At 50.6% G+C, this 12,793-nt stretch overlaps 4 protein-coding genes across 4 annotated transcripts; 2 read left to right on the top strand and 2 right to left on the bottom strand.

The window, feature by feature from the left end:
* Window positions 1-500: 500 nt before the first annotated feature.
* On the top strand, window positions 501-2,139 carry N7532_002851 (uncharacterized protein; the record flags this gene model as incomplete). Its single annotated transcript, XM_056615345.1, has 3 exons — window positions 501-533; window positions 585-1,295; window positions 1,348-2,139. The coding sequence occupies 3 exons, from the start codon at window positions 501-503 to the stop codon at window positions 2,137-2,139; spliced, it is 1,536 nt and encodes a 511-aa protein (XP_056478317.1).
* A 155-nt stretch (window positions 2,140-2,294) lies between these two features.
* N7532_002850 (putative Rab geranylgeranyl transferase escort protein) lies at window positions 2,295-4,210 on the bottom strand (the record flags this gene model as incomplete). The annotated part of the gene is made up of 4 exons (XM_056615344.1): window positions 2,295-2,632; window positions 2,830-3,906; window positions 3,968-4,086; window positions 4,137-4,210. 4 exons carry the CDS (start codon window positions 4,208-4,210, stop codon window positions 2,295-2,297), a joined length of 1,608 nt encoding a protein of 535 aa, XP_056478316.1.
* Window positions 4,211-4,971: 761 nt separating this feature from the next.
* Window positions 4,972-8,853, bottom strand: N7532_002849 (GAF domain-containing hybrid sensor histidine kinase/response regulator; the record flags this gene model as incomplete). The annotated part of the gene is made up of 5 exons (XM_056615343.1): window positions 4,972-5,243; window positions 5,299-6,905; window positions 6,961-8,228; window positions 8,287-8,425; window positions 8,489-8,853. The coding sequence occupies 5 exons, from the start codon at window positions 8,851-8,853 to the stop codon at window positions 4,972-4,974; spliced, it is 3,651 nt and encodes a 1,216-aa protein (XP_056478315.1).
* A 1,775-nt stretch (window positions 8,854-10,628) lies between these two features.
* On the top strand, window positions 10,629-12,194 carry N7532_002848 (mitogen-activated protein kinase Hog1; the record flags this gene model as incomplete). The annotated part of the gene is made up of 8 exons (XM_056615342.1): window positions 10,629-10,684; window positions 10,742-10,789; window positions 10,858-10,987; window positions 11,064-11,107; window positions 11,165-11,264; window positions 11,322-11,678; window positions 11,739-11,817; window positions 11,902-12,194. The coding sequence occupies 8 exons, from the start codon at window positions 10,629-10,631 to the stop codon at window positions 12,192-12,194; spliced, it is 1,107 nt and encodes a 368-aa protein (XP_056478314.1).
* Between the last annotated feature and the right edge of the window lie 599 nt (window positions 12,195-12,793).

The following is a 12,793-nucleotide window of genomic DNA, read 5'->3' as shown; positions in this document are numbered from 1 at the left end:
TTCCACACGGCTGTTTCCGCTGTGGCTGCCACAGGGCCAACATACTACCTCCCGCTGGTGCCTCCATCACCACGCATACCTACAAAGATAGACTAGTCTCACGGTACATTTAACCTTCAAATATCATACCTACACTGGTGTAGGCATCGTGTCACCCCAAGACCCCACAAAGAGCAAACCAGACTGCAAATATTCCGGAATTCCATCAAGCCAGTCATGGTGGAAGGCCGCCTGCCAGAAAACTGGGTTGATTCCTGCATGTGCAAGTACGTAGGCCGCGTTCATGCACAATGACACTCCTCGGTCCGGTCGGATGTACAGGATAGACAGTTACCGAGGCCAGGTTTCCCCACACTTCAAATGTTGCTCCAAATGGATAAGCGGCGGTGATGGCGATCGTGCCGTGAAGCTTGGCACAAGGCAGGTGCTCGCCCATATAACCAAGCAGGAGCACGACGGCTATCTCCATCTACCAGACAGCCAAGACAAAAACAACCAACATGGGGTTCAGTTCTGTCGCCGAGTTCGATGAAGTAAGTTCCTTCTTTCTGACATTCATGCCAAACATCAAGCTGACGTCCCAGGCCTACGCCAGCGTGCAGAATGTATTTGCAAAAGGGACCACCACGAGTAAAAGATGGCGGAGACAACAGCTCAAGCGCGCCTGGTGGATGATCGAAGACAACAAAGACCGTATCAGCTCGGCACTCTACACAGACCTCCACCGACACCGTCAAGAGAGCTTCCTCTCAGACATCGCCATGGTACAAGCCGATATCCTCCGCACGCTCGAAAAGCTCGACGAATGGACCGGAGACGAGAAGCCGACAAGACGGGATCTATTCAATTTCTTCGGCGGCACTGTTATACGCAAAGAGCCAAAGGGAATCGCACTGATCATCGGTGCCTGGAACTTCCCAATTCTGCTTCTCCTCCAGCCCATGGTTGCTGCAATCGCCGCCGGCTGTACGATGATTCTGAAGCCATCAGATATGGCGCCTGCTACGCAAGATCTACTCCTCGACATCATCCCTCAATACTTGGACCGTGATGCTATTCGGTGTATTAGCGCTGGTCCACAGGAGATGCAGTATATTCTTGAAAGACGCTACGGCCATATATTCTATACAGGCTCAGCCAGCGTCGGCAAGATTGTTCATGCTGCAGCTGCGAAGCATCTTACCCCGACCACTTTAGAATTGGGAGGACTGGTGCCTGCGATTGTTACGGCAACAGCTGATATTGAGCTGTCCGCGAAACATGTTGCGGCGACAAAGTTCACCAATGCCGGCCAGGTACATCCAGCATCCATTTGAAGAAAATAACAGACAGCTAACAGGAGCCCAGATTTGCCTCAACGTCAATCATGTCCTCGTCGACCCAAGTGTTAAAGAGGCCTTCATCACCAGCTTAATCAAACACTTCGCCACCTTCATGGGTAGCAAACCCCAAGCAGAGCACTACACGCATATCATCAACATTCGCAACTTCGACCGTCTCGACACCCTACTAAAACAAACAAAGGGCCAAATAGTGTACGGCGGTTCTCGCAACCGTGAAACCCTCTTCTTCGCCCCGACGATAGTCACAAACCTCGACGCAGACGACGCGCTCCTCCAAACAGAACTCTTCGGCCCCATTCTCCCAATCCTAGAGTCCACCCTCGACCAAGCCATCACCTTTACCAGACAAACAGAAACCCCGCTAGCAATCTACGCCTTCATGCAATCGACCTCCGAAAAAGAACGCATCCTCACCGAAACACAATCCGGCGGCGTCACCTTCAACGATTGCACTCTACACGTTATCGCCAAGGATGCACCGTTTGGCGGAAGCGGAGGCAGTGGACACGGATATTATCATGGTCCGTACGGAATTCGCGAATTCTCGGATTTGAGGACGGTCACGAATGCGCTTCCTGCTTGGATGGAGGGCGTTATGGCGGCCAGATATCCGCCTTACTCGGATGTGAAGCTTGGGAAACTTGTCCCTGTTGTGAAGCCTGGGTTTGATCGGGAGGGAAATGATGTTTCGAATGGGGGTTGGAAGAGGTGGATTGTTGGACTGGGTGTTTTGGGGGAGGCTTGGTATTTGGGATGTCTATGCTGTGACCTGAGGGGGTGGACATCGAGTTGCTAGGTGAAGCATGCTTAAGGCGAGGAAAGTAATTGGCCTAGTTATTACGACCGGTATTTTACAATGAACCATTCGACTTAAAACATTAATCATCATATTGGATATCATGTCTGTACAAGCCCGTCAAGCGGGATCATGAAGCTATAAAAACGCTACAATCAATCATCAGTGGTGCCTTCACGATCTTCAAAAATCATGAAGTCGTCATGGTCCACCTCGTCTCCTACAATCTTAACCCAAACCTGCTTGACCATGTCGACAATCTCATCCTCCCACGTCAGATCCAAGCTAGACGGCGGGAAGCTGAAGACATGGGGCGAGGGATTATGGATATTGGGCGATGATCCATCAGTACTGAGTCGGCCCGATTGGGTGTACCGCATGGACCACAAGACGACGGCCTGAGGACCCTCAGCGCGTAGGAGTCGGTCTACCGCACACTCAATTAGAGTGTGGCCTTCGGAGCCAGGGATGGCGACGCTGCCGTAGATAACACCTGTGATGACTTCTGTTAGTCATATGAACCAAAACAATTCCAGTGAGATAACAATTGTAATGGGGTTGCTCGTGATCAGTTGATGATAGATTGGTTTCATCAATGCAATTACAGGCAATGTAGATAAGTTAAAGGTAGTCATCATATGAGCTGGGAGGGTGGAGGTGTAAAGAAAAAAAAAGACAGATAGAACTTACTCTGCTGACGAGGACAGTCGCCGGTGTCACTCGAGTGAACCTGGAGGTACACTGGAGGCGACTGTGGGTGGCTCAATGTATCGCCAGGGAACATGAGAATAGTGCTGGCGGGGAGGGGAGCTCCTTCAGTAGTGATAGGAAACAAAGAGGCGAAGCTTGATGAGGCAACAGTAATCGACCGTGCCACCTTAGTGGAGAGCGATGGTAGCTCTTGGTTCGGAAGATCCCAGACAGATCCAACCACGCACTTGCTTCGGACCGTTTCCCCACTGGAAATTTGTACCTCAACCGGGTGTTCTTCTTCGGATGTCACTCCGCCGTCCTTAAGGGACGAGATGCCGGTATCCAAGGCAATGGTGCCTCCGCCTACCGCAGAAGCGCGACAGGCGACCTGAAGAATCTCAGATGCACCGCCATATTTCGATACCACGCCGCCAAATCCGACGCCCATTGAACCAATCGATGCTAAATGTCTCTTCACACGAGGAACAGCATAGCTTGCAGGGGTATCCTGCGGAGACTGCTGGGACAACGAGAGCGAGCGGAGAGCATGAAGCAGATCATCGGGAACGCTGAAATTGGTAGACAAGTATTCGCCAAAAGGCACCGACAAGTCTCCGTCGGTTTCCCCACTATCTTCATCCTGTGACTTGCTGATGTGTCGCAAAAACCGCATCAGTGTCCTCTTAGACTTCATACTGATGTGGGCATCAGCGAAGACATCTTCCCGGTTACCCGGGACACGGTGGAAGATTCTTGTAGCGCCCAGCTCGGCGGTGTCGTTGGTGGGACTGTCAGGAGTATGAATCCACCAGCTTCCCAGCGCGACAAACTCGAGCTGACGGTAAACCTTGGAAGAGATTAGGATAGAGATTAGTGCCGACCGGGTGTAGAGGAAGTATGGGGAGAGGGAGAGAGTGTAGGCTCGACTGGCGGCCAGCTTAGGACGTAAATCAGGTGTGCCAGCTGGACGTTCACTCTGCTCGGAGTCACTTTGGGAAGGCGGCGAGCGTGGAGAATCCGGGGGATGTTGATACGTGAAAATTTTGGCATCCTCGAACGGAGACCGGCCTGGACCTACCAGACGACAGTAATCAGAGACAGGTCAGCATGAAGGACATCCTCGGCAGCTACCCACGTTGATTGACACTGTTCATCCACTCCTGTGCCTCGTCCAGACTAAACGCCGCGTCCGATCCGCCATAGTGTGGATTTTGGTCCAAGTGAAGGACCTTTTTTCCGGATCGCGAGAGTGCTCTGGTCGCTGTTAGCAATGAATGACCGGCAGTCATGAAAAGAGGACTGACAGTGCCAGCAGAGACTGGTACAGCCCAGTGCCTGCAATAATGACATCCCACTTTGTGTCTGCAAGTGACTCCATGGTTTCAAATGTCACGACCGAGGCTTGAGCTGTGCCAGTGTTATGAGAGAATTACAGCAGGTGATCCAACTCGCATAAGATCAAGCGGAATCTGGTTCAAGTCCTCGCGAGCATCCCTGAATTCCAAGGAATGGAGAAGGCTCACAGCACTGGGAGAGGGAAAAAAAAAGAGGAAAACTCGAGGCCGCGGAGCTGTTTTGTGCGGGAAGGCGGTGAGCTCCGGTTTTAGTTATTCCCGCGGTGGGCCACAACTGATCAACACTTACGGAAGGATATAACGGCCAGAGCTCGCTTTCCTTTTTTCTCCCTTGTTGATGCCCTGCTTTTAATCTATGGCTGATATAACACCGACAGATGAAAAATCACTAGAAACAGGAAAAAGTTTCATATCCGTAGCATTTGTTGAGGCTTCTTGAATACAAGATTAGGAGTGGTCTATGCTATTAGGTGACTGTTCAGATAGTTGTTCGGCTGACCGTTCGGCTGACCGTTCAGAAGACTGTCTAGAAAACTGTTTAAAAGACTGTTTTGAATATTGATAGAGCATGTATAATAATGTGCTGTTACCCGTGTGACGTAGCTTAGAGTTCAAACCTACCAACATCATCTTACGTCACACTGAATTCTCAAGAGGAATTATCAACATCAACAACTGGCTTCGTCCTGACTATCCACAGTCGTTTAATTTAAACGCATCATTTCCTTGCGTAATTTAGTCATTCACGCGTAAGATTCCGGGTATAATAATCTATGTACAAAACTTATGAAGTAATTTGAGCCCAGACCTTCTGGCTCTGCCCCTGCAGGCCCGTCTCAGACCACTCATTAAGAATTTTCGTAACGTGCTTAAAAGCAACAGGTTTCGTCAAGAAAAAATCCATTCCGGATTCAAGTGCATCCAATTCATTGTGAGAGCTGCTCAGCCCCGTCAAGGCGATGATGATAGCTGGTTTCGTTTTGCCATTGCGTTCCCTTTCAATAGCGCGGATATTGCGCGTGGCTTCGAAGCCGTCCATGACTGGCATAGAAATATCTGAATGGGGAGTTAGTGCATCAATTTTGATTATTTGTCTTGAATATATACTTACCCATAAAAATTATGTCGTAGCCTTGTTGCTCTTCCTTGACGGCAGCAACTGCCAATTGGCCGTTCTCTGCCGAGTTGAATGCTGGTACCTTTCGTTTCTTCAGGAATGTGAGCATGAGATTGAGGTTGATCTTGTTATCCTCAACGACCAAAATGCGGGGTTCACGTTTGTTCTTCGGATCATCTGACTTTTCCATCTTCGGAGTAGGGTTGATATGAGTAGTTGATGAATTTTTGTCAGGTGGTGGCTGAGATTGGTCGGGAATAGGGTTGACCTCTTTGATAAGTGTATTTTTGGGCCTCTTAGCTAGAGAGGTGGGCACGGAACCAATTATGAGTTCCCGTGACTGTTGGAGACCTTTTCGAATAAATCGTGCAAGCTTGTGTGGCCCACATGGGCGGTTCACGACGTTGACAACATTGATGATTGAAGGCCAGTAAACTGACTTCGTATCATAGCTCATTCCCTTGTTGCTCAGAAGCAGAAGGGCTGAGATGGTAGAGAACTTGCTTAAATCTTCTTCCGAAGGCATTTCTTCAGCCAGAAGGATGTCGATGGGAGCCTCGAACGATGCGGATACCAGATTGAACCCGTACCACTCGGTCAAATAGCGAGATATACATGCCCAAGATTGATCTTTAAAAGCATCTTCAGGCTCCAGACCGAGAATGGCAGCCTTTCGTCCGGGATAAGCTGCTAGAAGATGGTTGGACTCATTCGGAACAACCTCTCTCCCTCTCAGGGATGATGGGAGCACGGGACGACAAACGCCGTCTGAATCGTCAGCTTCCGGCCGAGAAAGAGGAAGAGTAACTTTGACAGTCGTTCCTTCGCCTGGTTTGCTTTGAACATTGATGCTGCCTTCTAGCGACTTCAAGAGGCTGCGAACAATCGAGAGCCCAAGTCCAGACCCGCTAGCTAGAGTGTCCTCCTGTGCAAATGGTACAAAAAGCCTCCCGCGCAGGAAACCTTCCGAAATACCCTTGCCCGTATCGGAAACGGTGAGGGTCACCTGATCTCGCTTCTGGGCTTGACGTGGCTCAGAAGAATCCTTTACTTCCAAGCGCAAGGAGACCCGCCCCTTGGTGGTATATTTCATTGCATTGCTGAAGACATTCATAATGATGCGACGTAGTGCTCCCGGAGGGGTATAGTAGACCCAGTCATTGGGTGCGATGTCGATGTCCACGTCCACTTGCGGTGAAGGCGTGCTCGAATCATTCGTCGTATCCGTGATTCTCGTGCCGTCTGTCGGTAATGAAGGGGATGCGGTTTTATGGCTGTGAGCATGACCGAGACACATACCCTCCACCACCTCTTCGGCTAGTACAGAGATATCAGTCGGAGTATAGCGGTCCAAGTGGGTGGCAAGAGAACGTAAGTGTTTCCGATTTGGAGAAAATGTCTTTTGCTTTTTCAGATGCCGGAGCTGTCTCTCAAGTGACACAATTTTGCTGTAGTCGAGCACCTGATTCATCGTATCAAGTAACGTTCGTCCACAGGCATCAATGGTATCCATGAGGGAGCTTTGGTATGACACGAGCTCCGTATCTTGCATCATCTCCGCGGCTGCTAGAATCCCGTGGAGGGGACTACGCAGCTCATGGCTGTGCAATGTTGTTAGTCTTTGAAGTCGGAGAAGCGAGGGTATACCAAACTTACGAGATACTTCCCAAAAAATCCGCTTTCTGTCGATCAGCGATCAGTGATTCGACTCGGTTGCATTCGGACATAATGGACGACCCAAAGCCTAGCAAGGAACTAAGTTCCACGGAAGGGTTGAAGACATTGCTCTCAACCGTATTCCAACAAAAGAACCCACCGAACCACTGAGAGTTTGCAGAATTCCACAAAGGAACAAAGAGAATCTGGGTGGCACCGGGGAAACACCTGTTGAGCACTGTGTTCTCTGTAGCCTTCCTTTTCTTTTGGGCCTTATTTCGTAATGTCGACGGTCTTTCTCTCCCGCGACTCTTCCGAGATGATGATCCCGAATCTTCGCCATCGGAGCTCGACAACATGCCATCTCGATGAAAACACCAAATGTTCCCCCGGTTATATCGGTTGAGCAGGCGGCGCAAAAAATCTTCGTGTAGGTATTGGATGGAGCGAGAGACAGGGGACTTGCTGGTCTTGTCGTTGGGGTTGTCCTGGGTCGAGATCGCCAGAACCGAGGCCGATTTGCTGGTATCTGCCGCGCTCGAGGCATCACTGTCCGAGCTGCTTTCGCGCAGGGGGGCGTTCCCAGCCTCCACAAAAACCACACCGTCACTACCTTCCAACTCCAAGCTTTCGCGGATCAGGTTGGCAGCTCTTTGGAATGTCCATGTCGTGCTTTGTACTTTGTCCTCTCCAGTATTTTCAGGATAAGCCTTATCATCTTGGGGTGGTTCTGCATCGTTATGATTTGTTGAGGCCGAACGATACGAGCTGGCGCCACTGCTACGGGAGCGCGATCCCTGTACGCTTAGTTGATCCCGGTGAGTTGAAGACGCAGATGCAGGATTTTCTGACGACTCAGCGCGGGCCTTCTGTTTGATGGCACCCAGAACGGGATTTTGCGATTCATCGGCAAAACTCCAGCCTCCCTCGACAAAGCAATTGAGACCATGCGACAGTCGGGCTGCGCGACGACCTTCGGATGCCTGGCGACTGACCTTTAAAAAGTCCATGATGAGCATACCCATATGGCCCATCGTTTCTTTTTCCAGGTCGGTAAAGTCATGATGCGTTTTGGTGTCAAGAACAAAGAAACATCCGAGATTGATATTTTTATCGGTGGTCAGTGGGGTGCCGGCGTAAAAGCGGAATTTCGGGTCGTCTTTGACCATTGGCAGGTCCTTGTATCGATCATCCTCGCTGAGGTCATGGGAAACGATGAAGTTATACTCTCCCGTTTCTCGGTTGGATGGCTGGAGCGCAACAGTGTCCTGGTATAAACCGAATCAGCAGTGATCCACTAGTCATCCTTTTTAACGTGAAACTAACCTTGCACATGGTCCATGAGCTCACATCAAGTGTTGAACAGCCCGTATAAACACCATCACTGAGGCCGTCATACTTGTTGTTGTCCCTTGTCGCTTGGGCTGCCTGTGCGATGATAAATTGAGAGTCGCGATCAGACACGCTGAATCACGCAGTTAGTTATGGAGTTGACGAAGCCTCTGGGTCATTGCTCTTGTTCTCGTACCTAATGAAGACGCGATCGACATTGAGTCGCAACGCGGCGAGTTGTGCGAATGAATTTAATGTTGAGCTGGAGTTGCCCAACACCATCGACTCGGGCAGAGCTCCCAAGGGAGCCCAGGTCGGCTCGCGCGATTCTTGTGGGGCGCTTGTCTGCGACGGCGCGGGAGCATCATAATTCTGTATTTGTACCTCGGGCAATCGATCGGGCTGTGCAGAGAGGTCGAGTTGACTGGTCCCACTGCTGGATAATGATGCATTCTTGTAGATAGGCGCTGGGCGTTCTGGCCGAAAGTACCGGTATACTTCGCGGGCGCGGCGGCCGGCCGCATGGTCTTCTTGACGGTTGGTGGGAGACGCAGGCTCCATGGTGGATATGTTTTTGCGCAACAATGAAGAGGGTGTCGACGCGAGCTTCAATCAACCGGACATTTAAAACCACCGATGATTGTACCCAAAAAACCTGTTCTGCGCCGACGAAGGTACAATGATTGTCTTAGTCAGAGGAGGGGCAGTGAAGGCACAAGTCGATCGCGGCAAGAGGACGATCGGCGATCGAGAAAACCAGAAGCGCTAAATGATGTTTGTGACGAAGATCAGATGACAGCGTGAGGCTGTGGGGAAAATGTCGAGTGGTGGGGACAAGGCCGAGAGCGTCGGAAAAGGAGGACCGGAAAGGGGGGTGGGAGGTGAAGAGGAGTAGTAGACAAGTGCACGGGCGAGGCCTTCGCGGCTAAGAAGTATATGAGGGTGCTTATCCTAATGAGGGAGATACACAGTGGGCCATCGGACCGGGAGGCTGTCCCACGGAATCGGCGATTTCTGGAATAGACTAGAAACGCTCTTTCGTAATTCCCCCTGGGTGCAATTCCAGCCAATCTTTTCGTGTGGGGACACGACATAACCGAGTGGCAGCCTCGAATGATAATGGCAGTATGTAGTATACGGTAATCCCGTAGGTACAGAGGACTACTTGCAGGCGACACTGTTTGATTCCACAGGAGAACTCTTTCCAATTTTGGGGTAAGAGTGGCAAAGCCCAACAGCACCGATCTCATTCGCGGGATCTAATGAACTGATTCAGGGACCTGTGCAACGGACCCGCCACAGTGGAACTGGCAGTGGCGGATATGTACGGGCGCGCGGCTGAGGATGACGCCAGACGGAGCCAGCCGAGCAGGGCAGACCACCGCTTGGACGGCACGCAGTCCACCAATCAGCGGCCGCAATTCGACACGACGGCGATCTATGAACATGCATCACAGCCATCGAACATCGCAGAACCGTTGGCCTGTCCTCCACCGCGGATACGACCATCGCGGAAGAATGCTGCATATTGCACGGGGCCAGCAGACCTCTGAAGACTGCGTCCTACCGCACCATCGGGAAGGACTCCAGGGACCGCAGCGTCGCAAGTGGGTCATCCGTTGAACTAGACCACGCGATATCAGTTTTGCGAGACACGCCCATTTCTTCAGTTCGTCAACGTGCTTCGGATATCGCGATGGAAAAACCGCGGGAATCACGGTAGTCGGCAGCGTGCAGCGTGGACCACGGGCTGCTTAGGCATGTGCTTGGGTGAATGATGTGAATGACCTGATCTGGCGAAACGAGGAGAGGGTGATGTAGGCACGAGCGAATTCATCTCAGCCATGCCGCCCAGCTCAGCGTGCCATATCGGCTGCCAGTTCATGTGAAGTAGGATGGAATCCGGGATTCCTATTTAGCGATTGATTATATGAAAGCCCATCTCTATCCCGTCGTAGGCTGCACGTATGCGGTTGGAATGCTCGCGGGACAGGCATAGGGACAACCGGAAGTCAACGAAATTGGGAATACCGGCATTTATAGAAACGGGGAAAGCAACGACAGCGAAAACCTGGAAACCAGGCGCTCGTTCCTGGTCTTCCAGCCCGGGGGACTGGAACTGGTTAGGGTCTAGGGCAAACGTGGTCCAGGTCGACCTTCCGCGGTCTGGGCTAGGCTGCGACCCCCCGCCACACTTCCCACGGCTCTGGCCCCTCCTGCTGCTGGGTTCCTTGTTGCAAGATTGCCTTGCAGAGCTGATTCTTGTTTGCGCCTCTCTTTTTTTAACCTGTCCGACTCCCCGCGCTCAGCTACTTTCCATTGCTTTTCTTTTGACCATGGCCGACTTCACCTCCACGCAGGTGATGGGAGTGACCTTCCAAATCACACGCAGGTAGGCCGACGCGTGTCCGTCCGCGAAGATATCGCAGCATCACTGACGCGATCGTAGATACACCGAACTGCAGGCGGTCGAACTGGATGCGGCGGGTCTTGTCTGGTCTGTCTTGCTTTAGTGGAAGGCGTGGACATGTTGGAATGGACACGTTGGCTGACGAACATCATTAGCTCCGCCGAGGATCAGATCTTGCATAATGTGGTCGCAATCCGAAAGGTCACCAAGCCCTTCGGCTCCCCCATACTCGCCAAGCGAGCTCTGCGCGAAATTAAGCTGTTGCGGTATTTGCGACACGAGAATGTAAGTGAAGCTTGGATCATGCGGGGCCACTGTTAGCATCGAGCTTATCAGTGCCTTTTCGCTAACATGACGCAAGATCGTCGGCTTGAAAGATCTATTCATCTCCCCGACAGAGGACTTGTACGTGGCACGAAGGCCAGCAGAATACCTATCCTCTCTCTAATTTGCGGTTGACAGGTATTTTGTGACAGAGCTCATGTGGACCAATCTACGGCGGCTTATTTCGAAAAGGCCCATCGAGAATGATTTTTCTCAGTATTTTCTGTATCAAATTTTGGTATGGAACCCTCTCGCCCAGTCGCATCGAGACGCCGCTAATATAATACCTTTTCAGAGAGGGTTGAAATATGTTCATTCAGCGGGAATTATACATCGGGATCTCAAGCCAGAAAATCTCCTGATCAACGAGAATTGCGACTTGAAAATCGGTGGATTCGAACATGCCCGCTTGCAGCGACCCCAGATGACTGGCTACGTGGTGACAAGAATCTACCGTGCACCAGAGATCATGCTTACCTGGCAAAAGTATTCAGCCAAGGTCGATATCTGGAGCACGGCATGCATCTTTGCCGAGATGCTTCAGGGGAAGCCGCTTTTCCCTGCCACCAGCCATGCAGATCAATTTAATGTGATCGTGAATTTACTGGGCAATCCTCCTGTATGGATTGTAGATATGATTACCAACAACCACGTCAGTGTAGAGCTAAACCCCCTCTGGTCCCTTTAGAAAAGACATGCTGACCCAACACAGACTCAAAGCTACGTCAAATCATTACCAAAATGCGAACGCAGACCCTTCGGAGAGATTTTCCCTGAATTCCACAAGCAGGGTATGTATGCATCTTTTCCAATATCACAAAAAAAGGAAAAAAAAAAGAAAGAAAGAAAGAATCACTTCATATTAATATTACCAGCAAATGATTTGCTCGAGAAAATGTTAGTATTCGACGTCAATGAGAGAATCAACGCCAAAGATGCTCTTTCGCATCCCTATCTGTCATTATATCATGACCCGACCGACGAGCCAGTCGTACGAGAGACATTCGATTGGTCTTTTGACGACGTACAGCTCTCGGCTGAAGCCTGGAAACGGATAGTGTATGTCGTCCTGTGCCGTCCAGCCAACACTCAACTCACTGACAGACGGAAGATCCAAAGAAGTCTGGAAATACCGAACACTAGAAGTGAAGAATGGCAACAGCCATGAGATGAAGCTTGACCTGAAACCGCGAGAAGAAACAGTCCCTATCAACATCGTCTCGACCTCAGATCCAGGCAGCCACTCTTTCACTGGAAACGAAGCAGAATTTGACGACCTCTTGTCTTCCTTCTGTCAGAACTTCGATGCCGGGGAGATGACTGCCCAGTAAAAAGCGGCGGAAAGTTCTTAATGTACCTTTTATTCCACTGGTTGGATAGGAAGAATAATGATATTTCTAATGACAAATCTTCGATGTGACATCTACCCGGATGTGCATCATTGTACGGAACGGTATAGCGGCCGGAGCTCACCTTCCAATTTCAGTCGGGCTTGACGCCTGTTTTATAGAGATATAGAGATCTGCACCTCAATCTGACCGCCCTACATAACAGTCATCGAAGCAGTCTCGCAAGCAGTCTTTTGAACGATCAGCTGAACAGTCATCTGAACAGTCATCTGAAAAGTCACCTGCCTACCTCCAGGGCTGGGTAATATCGCCACTCCTAATCTTGTACGTTCGACGAAGCTCCAACAAGTGGTATGGATATAAAATATCTTCATATTTCGAATGGCCTTTCAGCGGCCGGTGTTAAAGATCAACTACC

The sequence above is a fragment of the Penicillium argentinense genome (genome assembly GCF_028826775.1).
Source record: "Penicillium argentinense strain IBT 30761 chromosome Unknown utg000003l_segment0_segment0, whole genome shotgun sequence".
Taxonomy (NCBI): domain Eukaryota; kingdom Fungi; phylum Ascomycota; class Eurotiomycetes; order Eurotiales; family Aspergillaceae; genus Penicillium; species Penicillium argentinense.
This window is presented reverse-complemented; position numbering and strand designations above follow the sequence as displayed.